This window comes from Onychostoma macrolepis, chromosome 01 (assembly GCF_012432095.1).
Source record: "Onychostoma macrolepis isolate SWU-2019 chromosome 01, ASM1243209v1, whole genome shotgun sequence".
NCBI lineage: Eukaryota > Metazoa > Chordata > Actinopteri > Cypriniformes > Cyprinidae > Onychostoma > Onychostoma macrolepis.
The window spans coordinates 659539-682472 of record NC_081155.1 but is presented as its reverse complement, the minus strand read 5'-3'; the positions used below and the strand labels follow the sequence as shown (position 1 = coordinate 682472).

At 41.9% G+C, this 22934-nt stretch overlaps 2 protein-coding genes and 2 long non-coding RNA genes across 4 annotated transcripts; all 4 read left to right on the top strand.

Moving 5' to 3' along the window:
• Positions 1-868: 868 nt before the first annotated feature.
• Positions 869-1682, top strand: LOC131534728 (uncharacterized). Its single transcript, XR_009269429.1, has 3 exons — positions 869-966; positions 1403-1427; positions 1650-1682. It is a non-coding gene; the product is annotated as an uncharacterized LOC131534728 (long non-coding RNA).
• Positions 1683-2431: 749 nt separating this feature from the next.
• Positions 2432-9504, top strand: LOC131535950 (uncharacterized). The gene is made up of 29 exons (XM_058768508.1): positions 2432-2470; positions 2557-2676; positions 2760-2938; positions 3029-3132; positions 3220-3332; positions 3444-3656; positions 4641-4715; positions 4806-5038; positions 5135-5219; positions 5305-5448; positions 5531-5733; positions 5825-5928; positions 6002-6111; positions 6284-6460; positions 6564-6595; positions 6672-6763; positions 6922-6944; positions 7066-7087; positions 7191-7218; positions 7349-7424; positions 7579-7737; positions 7826-7959; positions 8123-8211; positions 8300-8439; positions 8528-8704; positions 8889-8920; positions 9002-9099; positions 9207-9232; positions 9412-9504. Exons 1-29 carry the CDS (start codon positions 2432-2434, stop codon positions 9502-9504), a joined length of 3120 nt encoding a protein of 1039 aa, XP_058624491.1.
• Positions 9505-10289: 785 nt separating this feature from the next.
• LOC131526542 (uncharacterized) lies at positions 10290-11134 on the top strand. The gene is made up of 3 exons (XR_009267489.1): positions 10290-10595; positions 10750-10908; positions 10997-11134. It is a non-coding gene; the product is annotated as an uncharacterized LOC131526542 (long non-coding RNA).
• A 47-nt stretch (positions 11135-11181) lies between these two features.
• LOC131535947 (uncharacterized) lies at positions 11182-22734 on the top strand. Its single transcript, XM_058768497.1, has 42 exons — positions 11182-11206; positions 11294-11382; positions 11471-11589; positions 11700-11876; positions 12061-12092; positions 12174-12271; positions 12379-12404; positions 12584-12605; positions 13570-13597; positions 13689-13764; positions 13919-14077; positions 14166-14258; positions 14342-14376; positions 14464-14552; positions 14641-14759; positions 14870-15046; positions 15231-15262; positions 15344-15441; positions 15549-15574; positions 15753-15774; positions 16741-16768; positions 16860-16935; positions 17090-17248; positions 17337-17479; positions 17635-17723; positions 17812-17951; positions 18040-18216; positions 18514-18610; positions 18718-18743; positions 18922-18943; positions 19911-19938; positions 20030-20105; positions 20260-20418; positions 20507-20599; positions 20682-20716; positions 20804-20892; positions 20981-21099; positions 21209-21385; positions 21570-21601; positions 21683-21780; positions 21888-21913; positions 22092-22734. The coding sequence occupies exons 2-42, from the start codon at positions 11337-11339 to the stop codon at positions 22182-22184; spliced, it is 3456 nt and encodes a 1151-aa protein (XP_058624480.1). The 5' UTR covers positions 11182-11206; positions 11294-11336; the 3' UTR covers positions 22185-22734.
• The last annotated feature ends 200 nt before the right edge of the window (positions 22735-22934 follow it).

Here is a 22934-nt window from a genome sequence, read left to right as displayed (position 1 = left end):
ATTATATTATATTATTAAAGATTGTAATATATTTTAACATTTTTGAAAGAACTGTCTTTTGAAAAAAAAAAAATAATAAAAAAATACAGCAAAAACAGTAATATTGTGAAATAATATTACAGTTTAAAACAGCTGTTTTCTGTGTGAATATGTGTGAAACTGTAATTTATTTCTGTGATGCGCAGCTGTATTTTCAGCATCATTACTGCAGTCTTCAGAGTCACATGATCTTCAGAAATCATTCTAATATACTGATCTGCTTCTCAAGAAACATTTCTGATTAATTGTCTGATTAATCTTTGATGAATAGAAAGATCCAAAGATCAGCGTTTATCTGAAATAAAAAGCTTTTGTAACATAATAATAATAATAATAATAATAATAATTCCTTACATTTACAAAGTGCTTTACATTGTGGGTGGGGGGGGGGGGGGTATTCTTATCCATATTACATATATACTCCTTATTATATACTATACCATTGAAAAGCTTGGATTTCTGATTATCAGTGTTAAAAATAGTTGTTTGTTTTTATTTTTATTATTACTGTTTTTACTGTATTTTTAAACAAATACATGTAGTCTTGGTGAACAGAAGAAACTTACTGGAATGTTGATACATGTTTGAAAAATACTTTTAAAAAAAAGGTATTAAACCACATATGCAAGTGTGTGTGTGTGTGTGTGTGTGTGTGTGTCATTTCAGTGTTGTTTTTATCCCTTCTTCATACGGCTGTAAAATCTTTCTTCTACTGTATGTCGTAAGATGAAAGCTTAAGACTAATGAAACTCCTGCTTTCAGTCATTAGGTTTAGCGGTCATCTGAGAAATAAGCATTTCATTCATCTGGTGTTGTGTCTGTTTGTCTAAGAGCTGAATTTCACAGGAGCGTCTACGGGAAGCAGATCAGTCCTCATGAGAAAGCCTCTTATTTTGCTGCTCCTGTACGTCGGAGCGATGGGTTTCGGTGAGTCCACAATTGTCATTTATGTTTAAACTGATTAATGAAAAACAGCACTCCAAACAACAAAGAGTCCATGATATGAGTGTGTGAGAAAATGCACAGGACGGTTATTTTATTGAAACACTCTTAGTTCATGCTCTGGAATACCTGATTGTGATCAGTGGTGTCTTTCAAATACTTGTCTATAATGATGTTAATAAATTAGTTTATAATTTTCTCACTCAATGTGCTAGTTTCACGTCTGACTGTGCTTCTTCTCACAGAACTGAATCATAAGACTCTGATTAATATGTGTGGACTTTATTTGGTAATAGCTGTGTAATACACAGGTTAAATGCAGGCTTGATCTCTCTCTGTCAGAGTTCATTTAGCCACAATGTCCAGCTTACTGTACATTACGACAGATGTGAGACGTGACTCTGTCTGTCTCTGTTTTCAGGCAGCGTTTGTTCAGCAGTGCAGAAGTGAGTGAAGCCCTTCAGATCTTTACATTATGTAACCTACAGAAACTTTTGAGACAAAAGAACCCATCCAGAATGCAGTCTTTCTTGTGTTTTATGCTGTTGTTGTGAAATGACTTAACATTTCTTACTTTCATTCATCATCGTGACCTATAGCTCACTTTCCATTCAGCTCCATCTCCTCCCTCTGCCCACATTAATCTCATCTCATTTCATGATTTACAGTCAAACCAGTGGAACGAGTGCTGGACTTACAGCAGAACAATGCACTGATGTGAGCACGCACACACACACATACATACACACGCACGCACACACACACACAGACTCACACACACACACACACAGGATATTTTTAGATTGTTCATTGTTGAGCTAAACACACAAATTCACAATGAACTAAACAATAATGCAAGGTGAGCGAAATGTTATAAAGAAATCTAATGCCATTTTATAACATTAAAATAAATAAAATGACAGATATTTCAGAGGTGACAGAATCACTAACCAAAGCATTAACAAGACAATAGCAGAACAACACTGGACATAGACACAAACAGACTGATTAGACACCAATCCTCCAGACAGAAACATGAAACCAAAGGCAACATGATCACTCTTTCTGAATAAAAGTAGCCTAGACAAAAACAAGATCATAGACACAATGAAAGCCCACCACTCCCACCAGTCACTAGAGAACGCCTGTGGAACATGTTAATTACTGTATAGACAAAACAAAAAACAGTGTTAATGTTCAATTAATCTGTAATGAAACAAATTCAATTTTTAGCTGTAAAGTAGCTCTACAAAAGAGAATAGTGTCGTTATTCAGATCAATTCAGTTCTGTTCTGATAGTGTCAGTGCTGTTAAATCAATAACATGACTGGAAATTAAGTATCTTTTAAAAGCTGCTGTCCAAGCAAGGAACCCAAACTCCAGCCTGAAATATAAGCTTTTTCAATGCTATTTGAGCATTCGTTGCTGGTTTTAAATATGTAAGTTAAACATGAGTGTGGGAAGCAGTATTGCAATTTACGGTCGCAGAGTGAACAGACTTCCTTTGAATGGGACTTGAACCCACATTTGATGCTGTCATGTCACACTCTCATTCTCAATCTGTGCTGTGTTTAGTTGGACGGTCCCACGCGGAGCTTCCTGACGTGTGCCGGCGTCCCATCAGAGCCTGACACAGACCACATCCTTCACCTGAAGGCACTCATCAGCGCCGCACTGGACGTCTACTCCTTCATGGTACACACACAAACACACACAGACACACATATCCCATGAGCCTTCACTGCTGTGGCCCCGCCTTGACACTGTCTGTCTCGCAGCGCTCCAGTGTGGCCGGCGTGCCGGTCGTGGATCTGTCGGGAGGCATCAGTCTGAACGAGGATCACGTGATCAGAGCGTGGCTGGACATCAAACTCACTCCTCTGCTGTCGTCCGTCTCCAGAAACTTCCTCACATGCCTCAGCAACAGAAACTTCAGCTGCAGCGCCTACCAGACTGTGTACGGCAGCATTTAAGAAACTGAGGTCTTTATTTCCTTGTGCATGTGTGTGCCGTATCTGTGACTGCTTGTATGTTTTGTTGTGTATAGTGTAAAGGAGTTGAGTCAGCATTTCTCCGGTCTGGATCCAGTGCGACAGAAGTGGATCTATTCTTTCTTCATGTACCCGTTTCTCTCTAGAAACACATCCTCAGGTATCGCTTCACCTCTAGCACTGGTCATGTTTGTGTTCTGTGAGGGTTTTGGGCAGGTTTGAGTAGTCTGATTGTATGTTGTTGTAGGCTGTGTAGATCCAGAGGACAGCACTGAGGACTGGCTCTTGAAGAACTTCGGCTCGTTCTCGGTCATGGCTCAAGTGCGTGACTTCACGTCCATCAACATGCTCTTCAGCGGGGTAGGAACACTCACTCTCGCATCTGATGTTATCCTGATGGTCATTCGATGGCATCCTTAGCTCTGTGCTGATGTCCTGGAGATGTTCTGAGGTTCTTCCCTGTCTTGTCAGCTGGAGGTTTTGCACCTCTTGAGTCCAGAACAGAAGGCAGAGCTTCTCCTTCATCCGGAGGTGGTGGGCTTGACAGACGGCTCCCTCGGCCTAGTGTTTCAGAGTTTGCGTTCCACTCTGATACCCTCTGAGGATCCATGGCCTTCACATAACGGCACAGCGTATTATATGAACACCGTTCCATCCGCCTCACTTCAAGACCCTCTTGGACAGGTAAGAATCATGCCAGTCACAGTCTCACAGACGCAGATCAGGGCTCGAGATCCATTTTCCTGCAGAGCTCAGCTCCAACCCCAATCAAACACACTGGAATGAGCTAATTAAGGTCTCCAGGATTACTAGAAAGCTACAGACGGGTGATTTTCATCAGGGTTAACCCTCAATCATCCTTCGGGACAAATTTGGGCAAAATCATTTTATTTTGTTTTCTTAAAAATTGTTTCCTTAATCTGAGCGGTTCAAGACTTGGCTACTTTTCCTAAGTTTGCCACCTGAACACACACACACACTCACACACTCACAAATAGAGGAGTTGATTCAACAAAGTTAAGTGGTTGAAAAAAAAAAAAAAACTCCTAAATTTCTCCCATAGGAAATTAATGGAAAATACTAAAATTCAAAGCATTGTTCTTATTTGTTCAATAAATCCAACACAATGCAGATCAAACACATGTATAAATGAAAGGGTGAGCCTATACAACATTCTCAATGTGTCAAACAATCTCTCTCTCTCACATGCCCACAAAAAAACCATTGAAAACTACTGCCAACTAGTGTCTATTGATATTTTTGATATTTTGATATTTTTTATATCATCATAAGAAGACTACCAGATGTCACCAAAGTCACCAAATTTTTAGGTTTTGGCTGTCTGAAATTATGGAATTATTTTTTTTTTACTGAAGTAAAAGAAATATTAAATATAACATAAAAATAAGCATATTTTACATAAAATATGGTACTTTTAGATGTAAATAAATAATTAAAAAAACACACTAAAAATCACAAAAAAATGCATAAATTGATAGATTTTATTTTATTAAAGATGCTGATCTTACATTTATTGGGGGGGAAAATGGGATCAATGAGTTGCCCAGCCCTGATGTAGATGAGCAAATAAGTAGATGTTTAAGAGACCATAATATGCAAATCTCCTGAGATACTGAATGATTAATCCAGTCTGATGTGTGGCTTCAGGCGCTGAATGGATTCATGACGGCATTCAGTCCTGTCGGGAGTTTTGTTAGACAGTTTGTGTCCTTGACGAAGCAGGTAACAGCACACTCGCACATTTAGTAAGGCATCATAAACCAAAAACCCACCTCCTGAATTCTGCTGTCTGTATCTGCTCTCTTCCTCAAGCAAAACTTGAGCAGCATGCGGAGCACCACACTGGTGCAGGCCATGATCAACCTGACGCTCGCCGAGCTCGCCGCTCCCTTCAAGCAGAATTCCAGCCAGCAGCTGGTCACGTTTGACCCTGTGAACATTAACGACTGGTACACGCACGTGGTTTCTCCCATACTCCGGCGATTCCTTCCTCCTGGCCAGATAGAAATCCACCCCAACCTCACGGCTGTCTTCCATAACCAGTTGTGAGTTTACTATGCGAGTACTGTCATAGTTATCCAGAAGATTTCTCTGATGGAGTAATGAGAATGCTCTGATGTGGTTTGGCGTGTTTTCTTTAGCTACATTGAGACGGGAATGGGAACTGGAGCCCAGAATGAAAATCAGGACATCTGCAGCGTCTTTATTGATAACAGAACGTGTGGGGTAAGCTAAATGCTTGCTGGAAACATACACATTATTCCAAGCATGTTCTGTGCTGGCATGGCATTATGATTTCATGTCTTTCTAGCTGACGGACCTGGTGGAACATGTGGCCACGGTCCTGCACTGCGCAGCACGCTCAAACCTCACGCTCAACGAGGAGACGCTCTCGAGTGTCCTCCTGCATCTCTCCCAGAACCTCAACGCTCTCCTGCAGCAGCTATCCATGACCGTAAGTCCTGCCAGATCTCACATCAGCTGTGTAGAAACCAGTATTTGATATAATTCCTGTTTGCATGTTGTTTCTTGCCCAGAACTTCAGTTCCCAGAGTTCCCCCTTCAGTGACATCCTGGACCAAATGGTTCATGACACCTTCACGATGAGCAACTTGCAGGATGAGTCGTTTGTGAGATTATGGTTCCAGATCAAGTTAAAGCCTCTTCTCTCCACACTCACTCCAGAATATCTCACGTGCCTCAGTCAAAAAGAGTTCAGCTGTCAAACCTTCCAGATACTGTACGTCCACTGAAGGCATTGCTAATCCCACCTGATTAACTCTGTTCTCAGCTGACCTCCACGCTCACCTGACATTCATGTTGAACTTCAGTGTTTCAGAACTCAGCGACAACATGTTCCTGATGTCAGAAGAAGGTTTGCAGGATGTTTACCAGCATTTCATCTCATCCTTCCTGAGCCGACAAAATGTTTCAGGTACATCTGTCTATCTATATGTTTATCCATCCATCCATCCATCTATAAAAATATGTTGTCAACATGTTTTCAGGTGGCTGCCCTGCGGAGAACAGCAGCATCTGGGTTACTCTGAATCTTGGTGGATTTTCACATTTTGCTACGTTGAGGGAAATGTACCAGCTGAACCGAGACTTCAACGCTGTGAGTTATACCCACAGTCCCACTGACAAGAATATCTGCTGCATTTCAGCTTGTTTTATTCTGTTTCTCTGTTTAAAATTTAGCTCTATTCATGACCTTCTCATGTGATTGATGAATTGGATTCCTTTTCGATTATTTTTGTTAAAAGAAGTGTTTTCTTTGTGTATTTCAGATAGATGCACTGCTGGTTCTCTTCCCAAGACAGACAGCTGAACTCATAGTTGAGTATTTTGCAGGTCTCCCAGAGAAAAACATCATCATAAACATGGTTTTTGATCACATCCTGGTTTCTCCTGAAGACCGTGGTCTAGTTGAGATGCTTGAATATCTCATCATGCTCGCTGGCCAGGTAAGACCATCTCTGCAAAAGACTGTGTGTTTGTAGACAGATTGCAGCACATACAATTATTTTGGAGTAAGATTAATTATTTCTCATTTTGTTTTGATATCAGATGGGTTTGGAGTGCTCGTCTTACCAGCAGATGTAAGTAACACTAAAACACTGCTTCTATTACTGAACTGCTTCAGTCACAGTTTCACATGATTTCTCTCTCTTTCAGAGTTCAGAGGCTGCAGGAATCTGTGGTTCCTCCACACATGATGCAACACATCAAGAACTACACGAGTCAGCTGGAACACATGGCTCCTCCTGGTACAGATGCATGCACACAAACAAATCAAATTAAAATTATGGAACTAATTATCTAAATATCTTAAGTGAATTTAGTCATCAATTTAGACTATGATATAGCTGTAACTGAGACACACATTTTCTATAATTCTAAGATTTTACTGTTGTGTCTTTAACAGGCTGTTTTCCACCACCTGTAACAGTAAGAAACAAAGTTTTAATCTCATTGGATATGCTATTTTTATATTTTTTTTATATTTTCGTAAACATAAAAGAAAATAACTTCATAACCCATTACTGATTTGTGGTCATGTCATTTGCAGTGTATTTCAACATCAGTCAACGGTAAGTTTAATATTGTTTAAGCTGTAAAGTACCAAAAGAAACTAACCAAACCAAAATGTGCTCTGTCTGTTTTTCTTAATTTCCTTTTATGTTACTTTTACAGAGACATCAATTTGTAATGGAATCAGCAGGTACTGTTAATTTTGGACTTTTCACTGATAAAAAAATATTTTTACTAATAAAAAGTTTAAAGTAAAACTTTAAACTTAAAAAACAATTAAAGTAAATCAAAATAATGAGAAGAGTTTATCTACCCCACAGTAACGAGACTCTCCTGTCCGCTGGACTCGTGAGCGCCCCCTGTAGTGTGGACCTGCAGCAGTACGCTTGCTCTTCGGTAAGAAGACCACGAACAGCAAACTCAGTTCAAATGAGCTGATGCTGATGATCATCTACGAATCTACATCCCTCCAAATGTGCAGCAGTTTCTGGAATCACCATAATGTTTCCTGAACGTCGATGTCCACTGACGAGATCTTCTGTGTTTGTAGATCACAAGCTTCACTCCTGAAAGCCTGGCTGGGCTCCTGAAGTGTCAACTATCCAGCAGCAGAAGTTACTCCAAGGAGATCTGGAAACTCCTTTTCACCAAAGCAAATGATGTTCTGGACGGAGCCCTCGTCATCTTCTCCAGCACAGCGGCAAATATGGTAAATAGGTCTTGCACATCACTCCTCTAGTGTTCACTGGAAGATTGACTGGGAATATGACAGTAATTGCTCCTCATTACATCATCAGTCTCAGCCAATCAGAGGTGATGTCGTGTCCCAAGTGCTGGATGTGATTGGAGAGCTGAGACTGGAGCGCATCAGTCCTGACCAATGGAGTGACGTCACTTTCATCAGCATGTTGTTGGGTCAATATCTGAAGCCGTTTTACCGTTCGCATCACCATCCCTACTGCAGTGCACTAGCAGCAAAACCTCAACTGCCAAACTTACCAGCACATGTAAGAGAAGCATTTCCTCAACAATAGCTCAGGACTATCAGGAGCTGTTAAGATGCTTGTTTAACTTTATTCTCAAACATTTCTCAGCCTGTCAGAGGTCACACTTGTCAATGAGACCCAAGGAAGAAACATGGCGGACTTCTTCATCCTGGCCTTCCTCAGAAGAAACGCAACAGGTGAGGTGGAGGTTCACTGATGTTTCAGGCTTCATGTGGAGGTTCTGGAGTTCATGAAGGTGATTTTACTGTGTGTGCTGTGTGTCAGATGCGGGCTGTGTGTCGACTGCTAACAACAGCGCTGAGTGGCTGCAGAAGAACTTTGGCTCGTTCTCTCAGTTCGTGTCTCTCAGAGATCTGCTCTCCATCAACGGACTCTTTAATCCCGTCGTCTTCACATCTTCACATGTGATTTCATCAAAGAAGATTGACACAAATAACACCAACAACACTTTACCCTTCACTGATATTCTCTTGCTCTTCTGTGTGTCTTTAGTTGGAGACCCTGGACAATCTCACTCCAAAGCAGGTGGCTGGACTGATGGCTGATAATCTGCCTGGTCTTCCAGAGAAGGAAGTCATCATCAATAGAGTGTTTGATCATCTGCTTGTGTCTCCTGTGGAACGAGGACTTCCTGATGTTCTCCAAAACCTGCTCTTAATCTCACAGATGGTAACATTTACACAGTTGTTCTCAATGGCTCTCCATCAAACCCTAATCAGATGCACCAGTGTTTTGCTTTTGCATGTGGATTGTCTTAAATGAGAATGTAAAGTAAATGCACAGTGGTCAAAGAAGTGAGTCTGATGAATCAAGTATGTGATGATGGCACTGATGCTCGTTTGTGTTTCCACAGACCATTATTCCGTGCAGCTCCTACATACTGATGTAAGTGTATTTGGTACGTGATATTGAGTGTCTGGTGTCGCTTGTGCTGAGATCTGCTATAATTCTGTGGTTCTTTCTCAGATTTCAGAGGCTGTTTCAGGCTTTACCTTCCCTGCCGACAGAGATGGAGACTCTGGTCTTCCACATAACTGGAGAACTCAAGCAGAATGGAGCAAGAGGTGATTCTTGATCTTCATCATCTCTCACTGACGACTCATCTAGAAGATCAACGTGTTTCTCATTACTTCTTCTGGAATTAATGAATTAATGTTTGTCTTATTTTCAGACTGCTCACTTCCTGAACCTCCAACAGTAAGAGTTTGTTTTTAACATCAGTTCCTTCTCAATCTTGTTCAGTCCTACAGGATTCCTCACTGTCATTCACTCTTCAATACCTTTTTACAAAACTCAGAACATACAGAGATAAAAAACAACAACCTTGTTTTACATTGTATCTTTTATTTTGTTCTGTCTTTTATCTTCTGTTGCAGTGTTTGATCACACCTGTGAATGGTAAGTGCATTTCTACATTACACCTGTTTGGGATGTTGAACCAATCAGCCTGTGTAACGGAGTCTGAATGAATGCTGTGATAAACTGAACCTGAATCCTTGCATTAGCCAACATCCATAAGCACTGAGGCCAAAGTTTCGGAGATTTCGTCTCTATTGAGCGTACTGTATTAGGCTAAGCTTTAAGCATTGTTATTTTGATACGAAACAAAGTCTCAGAATTGCAATTATGGCCATTTTATTAGGAAATTCAATCAACGAAAACCGCTTTGGCGTTCTTCAATGTGGCATGATAGATCGCTGCAGCCATCTCAGACCAAGCAAAGTGTCAGCGCAAAGTGCTTTCACTTTACTACTAGTGGGTGCTCGCCTGTGCGTAAACAAACGCATAGCAAAAGACTCGTGACAGTCTCATTTTTGTTCTGGAGGCTGATGATCCCGCTCTGCTGCCACACTGGATGCACTCGCCACCAACTGGACAGGGGGGTAATTACAGTTACAAATTAGAGTAGATCACCCTAAGTGTAATCTGTCAAAGTGATGGACGGCCTTCAGATTTTTCCGTCACTGCCAAACAAATTCCGTAAATGATGGACAATTTTCGTTAACGTGACCTCTAGTGCCCTCACACCTTCGGTTTTCAATCAAAACAATGCTAATCGCAAGTAGCCTGTTGGACAAGTAAACTGAAACCGATAAATATCTTGAACATGTTATCAAATCCATTTATTATCCTTTCTATATTACTAAAAGTTAAATCCCAGTAGTTTACAAGACTAGTAGATTTTGGGAAAGGAATTCGGAGAGAATCAAAACAAGATTTGCTCGGAGCAAGTTTTGTTTGTCAAGTTTCTACTTCTATTATTTTCTCTCAACATTTTTGCTTGTAACATTTATATTAACTGGTGTTGTATTGTTATAAATGAGATCCAGTGGCACTAATCAATGTTTTCTGATGGATTTAACAGCTACCAGAGTTTGTTCAGGAGTCAACAGGTACGAGCAAAAACACTCTTTTCTCCACTTTGACACTGTGACATCATCTGTCAGACAGGAAGTGCTCATGAAATTCTGATGTCTTCCACAGTAACGAGACTCTCCTGTCCGCTGGACTCGTGAGCGCCCCCTGTAGTGTGGACCTGCAGCAGTACGCTTGCTCTTCGGTAAGAAGACCACGAACAGCAAACTCAGTTCAAATGAGCTGATGCTGATGATCATCTACGAATCTACATCCCTCCAAATGTGCAGCAGTTTCTGGAATCACCATAATGTTTCCTGAACGCCGATGTCCACTGACGAGATCTTCTGTGTTTGTAGATCACAAGCTTCACTCCTGAAAGCCTGGCTGGGCTCCTGAAGTGTCAACTATCCAGCAGCAGAAGTTACTCCAAGGAGATCTGGAAACTCCTTTTCACCAAAGCAAATGATGTTCTGGACGGAGCCCTCGTCATCTTCTCCAGCACAGCGGCAAATATGGTAAATAGGTCTTGCACATCACTCCTCTAGTGTTCACTGGAAGATTGACTGGGAATATGACAGTAATTGCTCCTCATTACATCATCAGTCTCAGCCAATCAGAGGTGATGTCGTGTCCCAAGTGCTGGATGTGATTGGAGAGCTGAGACTGGAGCGCATCAGTCCTGACCAATGGAGTGACGTCACTTTCATCAGCATGTTGTTGGGTCAATATCTGAAGCCGTTTTACCGTTCGCATCACCATCCCTACTGCAGTGCACTAGCAGCAAAACCTCAACTGCCAAACTTACCAGCACATGTAAGAGAAGCATTTCCTCAACAATAGCTCAGGACTATCAGGAGCTGTTAAGATGCTTGTTTAACTTTATTCTCAAACATTTCTCAGCCTGTCAGAGGTCACACTTGTCAATGAGACCCAAGGAAGAAACATGGCGGACTTCTTCATCCTGGCCTTCCTCAGAAGAAACGCAACAGGTGAGGTGGAGGTTCACTGATGTTTCAGGCTTCATGTGGAGGTTCTGGAGTTCATGAAGGTGATTTTACTGTGTGTGCTGTGTGTCAGATGCGGGCTGTGTGTCGACTGCTAACAACAGCGCTGAGTGGCTGCAGAAGAACTTTGGCTCGTTCTCTCAGTTCGTGTCTCTCAGAGATCTGCTCTCCATCAACGGACTCTTTAATCCCGTACGTCTTCACATCTTCACATGTGATTTCATCAAAGAAGATTGACACAAATAACACCAACAACACTTTACCCTTCACTGATATTCTCTTGCTCTTCTGTGTGTCTTTAGTTGGAGACCCTGGACAATCTCACTCCAAAGCAGGTGGCTGGACTGATGGCTGATAATCTGCCTGGTCTTCCAGAGAAGGAAGTCATCATCAATAGAGTGTTTGATCATCTGCTTGTGTCTCCTGTGGAACGAGGACTTCCTGATGTTCTCCAAAACCTGCTCTTAATCTCACAGATGGTAACATTTACACAGTTGTTCTCAATGGCTCTCCATCAAACCCTAATCAGATGCACCAGTGTTTTGCTTTTGCATGTGGATTGTCTTAAATGAGAATGTAAAGTAAATGCACAGTGGTCAAAGAAGTGAGTCTGATGAATCAAGTATGTGATGATGGCACTGATGCTCGTTTGTGTTTCCACAGACCATTATTCCGTGCAGCTCCTACATACTGATGTAAGTGTATTTGGTACGTGATATTGAGTGTCTGGTGTCGCTTGTGCTGAGATCTGCTATAATTCTGTGGTTCTTTCTCAGATTTCAGAGGCTGTTTCAGGCTTTACCTTCCCTGCCGACAGAGATGGAGACTCTGGTCTTCCACATAACTGGAGAACTCAAGCAGAATGGAGCAAGAGGTGATTCTTGATCTTCATCATCTCTCACTGACGACTCATCTAGAAGATCAACGTGTTTCTCATTACTTCTTCTGGAATTAATGAATTAATGTTTGTCTTATTTTCAGACTGCTCACTTCCTGAACCTCCAACAGTAAGAGTTTGTTTTTAACATCAGTTCCTTCTCAATCTTGTTCAGTCCTACAGGATTCCTCACTGTCATTCACTTTTCAATACCTTTTTACAAAACTCAGAACATACAGAGATAAAAAACAACAACCTTGTTTTACATTGTATCTTTTATTTTGTTCTGTCTTTTATCTTCTGTTGCAGTGTTTGATCACACCTGTGAATGGTAAGTGCATTTCTACATTACACCTGTTTGGGATGTTGAACCAATCAGCCTGTGTAACGGAGTCTGAATGAATGCTGTGATAAACTGAACCTGAATCCTTGCATTAGCCAACATCCATAAGCACTGAGGCCAAAGTTTCGGAGATTTCGTCTCTATTGAGCGTACTGTATTAGGCTAAGCTTTAAGCATTATTTTGATACGAAACAAAGTCTCAGAATTGCAATTATGGCCATTTTATTAGGAAATTCAATCAACGAAAACCGCTTTGGCGTTCTTCAATGTGGCATGATAGATCGCTGCAGCCATCTCAGACCAAGCAAAGTGTCAGCGCAAAGTGCTTTCACTTTACTACTAGTGGGTGCTCGCCTGTGCGTAAACAAACGCATAGCAAAAGACTCGTGACAGTCTCATTTTTGTTCTGGAGGCTGATGATCCCGCTCTGCTGCCACACTGGATGCACTCGCCACCAACTGGACAGGGGGGTAATTACAGTTACAAATTAGAGTAGATCACCCTAAGTGTAATCTGTCAAAGTGATGGACGGCCTTCAGATTTTTCCGTCACTGCCAAACAAATTCCGTAAATGATGGACAATTTTCGGTTAACGTGACCTCTAGTGCCCTCACACCTTCGGTTTTCAATCAAAACAATGCTAATCGCAAGTAGCCTGTTGGACAAGTAAACTGAAACCGATAAATATCTTGAACATGTTATCAAATCCATTTATTATCCTTTCTATATTACTAAAAGTTAAATCCCAGTAGTTTACAAGACTAGTAGATTTTGGGAAAGGAATTCGAGAGAATCAAAACAAGATTTGCTCGGAGCAAGTTTTGTTTGTCAAGTTTCTACTTCTATTATTTTCTCTCAACATTTTTGCTTGTAACATTTATATTAACTGGTGTTGTATTGTTATAAATGAGATCCAGTGGCACTAATCAATGTTTTCTGATGGATTTAACAGCTACCAGAGTTTGTTCAGGAGTCAACAGGTACGAGCAAAAACACTCTTTTCTCCACTTTGACACTGTGACATCATCTGTCAGACAGGAAGTGCTCATGAAATTCTGATGTCTTCCACAGTAACGAGACTCTCCTGTCCGCTGGACTCGTGAGCGCCCCCTGTAGTGTGGACCTGCAGCAGTACGCTTGCTCTTCGGTAAGAAGACCACGAACAGCAAACTCAGTTCAAATGAGCTGATGCTGATGATCATCTACGAATCTACATCCCTCCAAATGTGCAGCAGTTTCTGGAATCACCATAATGTTTCCTGAACGCCGATGTCCACTGACGAGATCTTCTGTGTTTGTAGATCACAAGCTTCACTCCTGAAAGCCTGGCTGGGCTCCTGAAGTGTCAACTATCCAGCAGCAGAAGTTACTCCAAGGAGATCTGGAAACTCCTTTTCACCAAAGCAAATGATGTTCTGGACGGAGCCCTCGTCATCTTCTCCAGCACAGCGGCAAATATGGTAAATAGGTCTTGCACATCACTCCTCTAGTGTTCACTGGAAGATTGACTGGGAATATGACAGTAATTGCTCCTCATTACATCATCAGTCTCAGCCAATCAGAGGTGATGTCGTGTCCCAAGTGCTGGATGTGATTGGAGAGCTGAGACTGGAGCGCATCAGTCCTGACCAATGGAGTGACGTCACTTTCATCAGCATGTTGTTGGGTCAATATCTGAAGCCGTTTTTACCGTTCGCATCACCATCCCTACTGCAGTGCACTAGCAGCAAAACCTCAACTGCCAAACTTACCAGCACATGTAAGAGAAGCATTTCCTCAACAATAGCTCAGGACTATCAGGAGCTGTTAAGATGCTTGTTTAACTTTATTCTCAAACATTTCTCAGCCTGTCAGAGGTCACACTTGTCAATGAGACCCAAGGAAGAAACATGGCGGACTTCTTCATCCTGGCCTTCCTCAGAAGAAACGCAACAGGTGAGGTGGAGGTTCACTGATGTTTCAGGCTTCATGTGGAGGTTCTGGAGTTCATGAAGGTGATTTTACTGTGTGTGCTGTGTGTCAGATGCGGGCTGTGTGTCGACTGCTAACAACAGCGCTGAGTGGCTGCAGAAGAACTTTGGCTCGTTCTCTCAGTTCGTGTCTCTCAGAGATCTGCTCTCCATCAACGGACTCTTTAATCCCGTACGTCTTCACATCTTCACATGTGATTTCATCAAAGAAGATTGACACAAATAACACCAACAACACTTTACCCTTCACTGATATTCTCTTGCTCTTCTGTGTGTCTTTAGTTGGAGACCCTGGACAATCTCACTCCAAAGCAGGTGGCTGGACTGATGGCTGATAATCTGCCTGGTCTTCCAGAGAAGGAAGTCATCATCAATAGAGTGTTTGATCATCTGCTTGTGTCTCCTGTGGAACGAGGACTTCCTGATGTTCTCCAAAACCTGCTCTTAATCTCACAGATGGTAACATTTACACAGTTGTTCTCAATGGCTCTCCATCAAACCCTAATCAGATGCACCAGTGTTTTGCTTTTGCATGTGGATTGTCTTAAATGAGAATGTAAAGTAAATGCACAGTGGTCAAAGAAGTGAGTCTGATGAATCAAGTATGTGATGATGGCACTGATGCTCGTTTGTGTTTCCACAGACCATTATTCCGTGCAGCTCCTACATACTGATGTAAGTGTATGTGGTACGTGATATTGAGTGTCTGGTGTCGCTTGTGCTGAGATCTGCTATAATTCTGTGGTTCTTTCTCAGATTTCAGAGGCTGTTTCAGGCTTTACCTTCCCTGCCGACAGAGATGGAGACTCTGGTCTTCCACATAACTGGAGAACTCAAGCAGAATGGAGCAAGAGGTGATTCTTGATCTTCATCATCTCTCACTGACGACTCATCTAGAAGATCAACGTGTTTCTCATTACTTCTTCTGGAATTAATGAATTAATGTTTGTCTTATTTTCAGACTGCTCACTTCCTGAACCTCCAACAGTAAGAGTTTGTTTTAACATCAGTTCCTTCTCAATCTTGTTCAGTCCTACAGGATTCCTCACTGTCATTCACTCTTCAATACCTTTTTACAAAACTCAGAACATACAGAGATAAAAAACAACAACCTTGTTTTACATTGTATCTTTTATTTTGTTCTGTCTTTTATCTTCTGTTGCAGTGTTTGATCACACCTGTGAATGGTAAGTGCATTTCTACATTACACCTGTTTGGGATGTTGAACCAATCAGCCTGTGTAACGGAGTCTGAATGAATGCTGTGATAAACTGAACCTGAATCCTTGCATTAGCCAACATCCATAAGCACTGAGGCCAAAGTTTCGGAGATTTCGTCTCTATTGAGCGTACTGTATTAGGCTAAGCTTTAAGCATTGTTATTTTGATACGAAACAAAGTCTCAGAATTGCAATTATGGCCATTTTATTAGGAAATTCAATCAACGAAAACCGCTTTGGCGTTCTTCAATGTGGCATGATAGATCGCTGCAGCCATCTCAGACCAAGCAAAGTGTCAGCGCAAAGTGCTTTCACTTTACTACTAGTGGGTGCTCGCCTGTGCGTAAACAAACGCATAGCAAAAGACTCGTGACAGTCTCATTTTTGTTCTGGAGGCTGATGATCCCGCTCTGCTGCCACACTGGATGCACTCGCCACCAACTGGACAGGGGGTAATTACAGTTACAAATTAGAGTAGATCACCCTAAGTGTAATCTGTCAAAGTGATGGACGGCCTTCAGATTTTTCCGTCACTGCCAAACAAATTCCGTAAATGATGGACAATTTTCGTTAACGTGACCTCTAGTGCCCTCACACCTTCGGTTTTCAATCAAAACAATGCTAATCGCAAGTAGCCTGTTGGACAAGTAAACTGAAACCGATAAATATCTTGAACATGTTATCAAATCCATTTATTATCCTTTCTATATTACTAAAAGTTAAATCCCAGTAGTTTACAAGACTAGTAGATTTTGGGAAAGGAATTCGGAGAGAATCAAAACAAGATTTGCTCGGAGCAAGTTTTGTTTGTCAAGTTTCTACTTCTATTATTTTCTCTCAACATTTTTGCTTGTAACATTTATATTAACTGGTGTTGTATTGTTATAAATGAGATCCAGTGGCACTAATCAATGTTTTCTGATGGATTTAACAGCTACCAGAGTTTGTTCAGGAGTCAACAGGTACGAGCAAAAACACTCTTTTCTCCACTTTGACACTGTGACATCATCTGTCAGACAGGAAGTGCTCATGAAATTCTGATGTCTTCCACAGTAACGAGACTCTCCTGTCCGCTGGACTCGTGAGCGCCCCCTGTAGTGTGGACCTGCAGCAGTACGCTTGCTCTTCGGTAAGAAGACCACGAACAGCAAACTCAGTTCAAATGAGCTGATGCTGATGATCATCTACGAATCTACATCCCTCCAAATGTGCAGCAGTTTCTGGAATCACCATAATGTTTCCTGAACGTCGATGTCCACTGACGAGATCTTCTGTGTTTGTAGATCACAAGCTTCACTCCTGAAAGCCTGGCTGGGCTCCTGAAGTGTCAACTATCCAGCAGCAGAAGTTACTCCAAGGAGATCTGGAAACTCCTTTTCACCAAAGCAAATGATGTTCTGGACGGAGCCCTCGTCATCTTCTCCAGCACAGCGGCAAATATGGTAAATAGGTCTTGCACATCACTCCTCTAGTGTTCACTGGAAGATTGACTGGGAATATGACAGTAATTGCTCCTCATTACATCATCAGTCTCAGCCAATCAGAGGTGATGTCGTGTCCCAAGTGCTGGATGTGATTGGAGAGCTGAGACTGGAGCGCATCAGTCCTGACCAATGGAGTGACGTCACTTTCATCAGCATGTTGTTGGGTCAATATCTGAAGCCGTTTTTACCGTTCGCATCACCATCCCTACTGCAGTGCACTAGCAGCAAAACCTCAACTGCCAAACTTACCAGCACATGTAAGAGAAGCATTTCCTCAACAATAGCTCAGGACTATCAGGAGCTGTTAAGATGCTTGTTTAACTTTATTCTCAAACATTTCTCAGCCTGTCAGAGGTCACACTTGTCAATGAGACCCAAGGAAGAAACATGGCGGACTTCTTCATCCTGGCCTTCCTCAGAAGAAACGCAACAGGTGAGGTGGAGGTTCACTGATGTTTCAGGCTTCATGTGGAGGTTCTGGAGTTCATGAAGGTGATTTTACTGTGTGTGCTGTGTGTCAGATGCGGGCTGTGTGTCGACTGCTAACAACAGCGCTGAGTGGCTGCAGAAGAACTTTGGCTCGTTCTCTCAGTTCGTGTCTCTCAGAGATCTGCTCTCCATCAACGGACTCTTTAATCCCGTCGTCTTCACATCTTCACATGTGATTTCATCAAAGAAGATTGACAAAAATAACACCAACAACACTTTACCCTTCACTGATATTCTCTTGCTCTTCTGTGTGTCTTTAGTTGGAGACCCTGGACAATCTCACTCCAAAGCAGGTGGCTGGACTGATGGCTGATAATCTGCCTGGTCTTCCAGAGAAGGAAGTCATCATCAATAGAGTGTTTGATCATCTGCTTGTGTCTCCTGTGGAACGAGGACTTCCTGATGTTCTCCAAAACCTGCTCTTAATCTCACAGATGGTAACATTTACACAGTTGTTCTCAATGGCTCTCCATCAAACCCTAATCAGATGCACCAGTGTTTTGCTTTTGCATGTGGATTGTCTTAAATGAGAATGTAAAGTAAATGCACAGTGGTCAAAGAAGTGAGTCTGATGAATCAAGTATGTGATGATGGCACTGATGCTCGTTTGTGTTTCCACAGACCATTATTCCGTGCAGCTCCTACATACTGATGTAAGTGTATGTGGTACGTGATATTGAGTGTCTGGTGTCGCTTGTGCTGAGATCTGCTATAATTCTGTGGTTCTTTCTCAGATTTCAGAGGCTGTTTCAGGCTTTACCTTCCTGCCGACAGAGATGGAGACTCTGGTCTTCCACATAACTGGAGAACTCAAGCAGAATGGAGCAAGAGGTGATTCTTGATCTTCATCATCTCTCACTGACGACTCATCTAGAAGATCAACGTGTTTCTCATTACTTCTTCTGGAATTAATGAATTAATGTTTGTCTTATTTTCAGACTGCTCACTTCCTGAACCTCCAACAGTAAGAGTTTGTTTTAACATCAGTTCCTTCTCAATCTTGTTCAGTCCTACAGGATTCCTCACTGTCATTCACTCTTCAATACCTTTTTACAAAACTCAGAACATACAGAGATAAAAAACAACAACCTTGTTTTACATTGTATCTTTTATTTTGTTCTGTCTTTTATCTTCTGTTGCAGTGTTTGATCACACCTGTGAATGGTAAGTGCATTTCTACATTACACCTGTTTGGGATGTTGAACCAATCAGCCTGTGTAACGGAGTCTGAATGAATGCTGTGATAAACTGAACCTGAATCCTTGCATTAGCCAACATCCATAAGCACTGAGGCCAAAGTTTCGGAGATTTCGTCTCTATTGAGCGTACTGTATTAGGCTAAGCTTTAAGCATTGTTATTTTGATACGAAACAAAGTCTCAGAATTGCAATTATGGCCATTTTATTAGGAAATTCAATCAACGAAAACCGCTTTGGCGTTCTTCAATGTGGCATGATAGATCGCTGCAGCCATCTCAGACCAAGCAAAGTGTCAGCGCAGTGCTTTCACTTTACTACTAGTGGGTGCTCGCCTGTGCGTAAACAAACGCATAGCAAAAGACTCGTGACAGTCTCATTTTTGTTCTGGAGGCTGATGATCCCGCGCTCTGCTGCCACACTGGATGCACTCGCCACCAACTGGACAGGGGGGTAATTACAGTTACAAATTAGAGTAGATCACCCTAAGTGTAATCTGTCAAAGTGATGGACGGCCTTCAGATTTTTCCGTCACTGCCAAACAAATTCCGTAAATGATGGACAATTTTCGTTAACGTGACCTCTAGTGCCCTCACACCTTCGGTTTTCAATCAAAACAATGCTAATCGCAAGTAGCCTGTTGGACAAGTAAACTGAAACCGATAAATATCTTGAACATGTTATCAAATCCATTTATTATCCTTTCTATATTACTAAAAGTTAAATCCCAGTAGTTTACAAGACTAGTAGATTTTGGGAAAGGAATTCGGAGAGAATCAAAACAAGATTTGCTCGGAGCAAGTTTTGTTTGTCAAGTTTCTACTTCTATTATTTTCTCTCAACATTTTTGCTTGTAACATTTATATTAACTGGTGTTGTATTGTTATAAATGAGATCCAGTGGCACTAATCAATGTTTTCTGATGGATTTAACAGCTACCAGAGTTTGTTCAGGAGTCAACAGGTACGAGCAAAAACACTCTTTTCTCCACTTTGACACTGTGACATCATCTGTCAGACAGGAAGTGCTCATGAAATTCTGATGTCTTCCACAGTAACGAGACTCTCCTGTCCGCTGGACTCGTGAGCGCCCCCTGTAGTGTGGACCTGCAGCAGTACGCTTGCTCTTCGGTAAGAAGACCACGAACAGCAAACTCAGTTCAAATGAGCTGATGCTGATGATCATCTACGAATCTACATCCCTCCAAATGTGCAGCAGTTTCTGGAATCACCATAATGTTTCCTGAACGTCGATGTCCACTGACGAGATCTTCTGTGTTTGTAGATCACAAGCTTCACTCCTGAAAGCCTGGCTGGGCTCCTGAAGTGTCAACTATCCAGCAGAAGAAGTTACTCCAAGGAGATCTGGAAACTCCTTTTCACCAAAGCAAATGATGTTCTGGACGGAGCCCTCGTCATCTTCTCCAGCACAGCGGCAAATATGGTAAATAGGTCTTGCACATCACTCCTCTAGTGTTCACTGGAAGATTGACTGGGAATATGACAGTAATTGCTCCTCATTACATCATCAGTCTCAGCCAATCAGAGGTGATGTCGTGTCCCAAGTGCTGGATGTGATTGGAGAGCTGAGACTGGAGCGCATCAGTCCTGACCAATGGAGTGACGTCACTTTCATCAGCATGTTGTTGGGTCAATATCTGAAGCCGTTTTACCGTTCGCATCACCATCCCTACTGCAGTGCACTAGCAGCAAAACCTCAACTGCCAAACTTACCAGCACATGTAAGAGAAGCATTTCCTCAACAATAGCTCAGGACTATCAGGAGCTGTTAAGATGCTTGTTTAACTTTATTCTCAAACATTTCTCAGCCTGTCAGAGGTCACACTTGTCAATGAGACCCAAGGAAGAAACATGGCGGACTTCTTCATCCTGGCCTTCCTCAGAAGAAACGCAACAGGTGAGGTGGAGGTTCACTGATGTTTCAGGCTTCATGTGGAGGTTCTGGAGTTCATGAAGGTGATTTTACTGTGTGTGCTGTGTGTCAGATGCGGGCTGTGTGTCGACTGCTAACAACAGCGCTGAGTGGCTGCAGAAGAACTTTGGCTCGTTCTCTCAGTTCGTGTCTCTCAGAGATCTGCTCTCCATCAACGGACTCTTTAATCCCGTCGTCTTCACATCTTCACATGTGATTTCATCAAAGAAGATTGACACAAATAACACCAACAACACTTTACCCTTCACTGATATTCTCTTGCTCTTCTGTGTGTCTTTAGTTGGAGACCCTGGACAATCTCACTCCAAAGCAGGTGGCTGGACTGATGGCTGATAATCTGCCTGGTCTTCCAGAGAAGGAAGTCATCATCAATAGAGTGTTTGATCATCTGCTTGTGTCTCCTGTGGAACGAGGACTTCCTGATGTTCTCCAAAACCTGCTCTTAATCTCACAGATGGTAACATTTACACAGTTGTTCTCAATGGCTCTCCATCAAACCCTAATCAGATGCACCAGTGTTTTGCTTTTGCATGTGGATTGTCTTAAATGAGAATGTAAAGTAAATGCACAGTGGTCAAAGAAGTGAGTCTGATGAATCAAGTATGTGATGATGGCACTGATGCTCGTTTGTGTTTCCACAGACCATTATTCCGTGCAGCTCCTACATACTGATGTAAGTGTATGTGGTACGTGATATTGAGTGTCTGGTGTCGCTTGTGCTGAGATCTGCTATAATTCTGTGGTTCTTTCTCAGATTTCAGAGGCTGTTTCAGGCTTTACCTTCCCTGCCGACAGAGATGGAGACTCTGGTCTTCCACATAACTGGAGAACTCAAGCAGAATGGAGCAAGAGGTGATTCTTGATCTTCATCATCTCTCACTGACGACTCATCTAGAAGATCAACGTGTTTCTCATTACTTCTTCTGGAATTAATGAATTAATGTTTGTCTTATTTTCAGACTGCTCACTTCCTGAACCTCCAACAGTAAGAGTTTGTTTTAACATCAGTTCCTTCTCAATCTTGTTCAGTCCTACAGGATTCCTCACTGTCATTCACTCTTCAATACCTTTTTACAAAACTCAGAACATACAGAGATAAAAAACAACAACCTTGTTTTACATTGTATCTTTTATTTTGTTCTGTCTTTTATCTTCTGTTGCAGTGTTTGATCACACCTGTGAATGGTAAGTGCATTTCTACATTACACCTGTTTGGGATGTTGAACCAATCAGCCTGTGTAACGGAGTCTGAATGAATGCTGTGATAAACTGAACCTGAATCCTTGCATTAGCCAACATCCATAAGCACTGAGGCCAAAGTTTCGGAGATTTCGTCTCTATTGAGCGTACTGTATTAGGCTAAGCTTTAAGCATTGTTATTTTGATACGAAACAAAGTCTCAGAATTGCAATTATGGCCATTTTATTAGGAAATTCAATCAACGAAAACCGCTTTGGCGTTCTTCAATGTGGCATGATAGATCGCTGCAGCCATCTCAGACCAAGCAAAGTGTCAGCGCAAAGTGCTTTCACTTTACTACTAGTGGGTGCTCGCCTGTGCGTAAACAAACGCATAGCAAAAGACTCGTGACAGTCTCATTTTTGTTCTGGAGGCTGATGATCCCGCGCTCTGCTGCCACACTGGATGCACTCGCCACCAACTGGACAGGGGGGTAATTACAGTTACAAATTAGAGTAGATCACCCTAAGTGTAATCTGTCAAAGTGATGGACGGCCTTCAGATTTTTCCGTCACTGCCAAACAAATTCCGTAAATGATGGACAATTTTCGGTTAACGTGACCTCTAGTGCCCTCACACCTTCGGTTTTTCAATCAAAACAATGCTAATCGCAAGTAGCCTGTTGGACAAGTAAACTGAAACCGATAAATATCTTGAACATGTTATCAAATCCATTTATTATCCTTTCTATATTACTAAAAGTTAAATCCCAGTAGTTTACAAGACTAGTAGATTTTGGGAAAGGAATTCGGAGAGAATCAAAACAA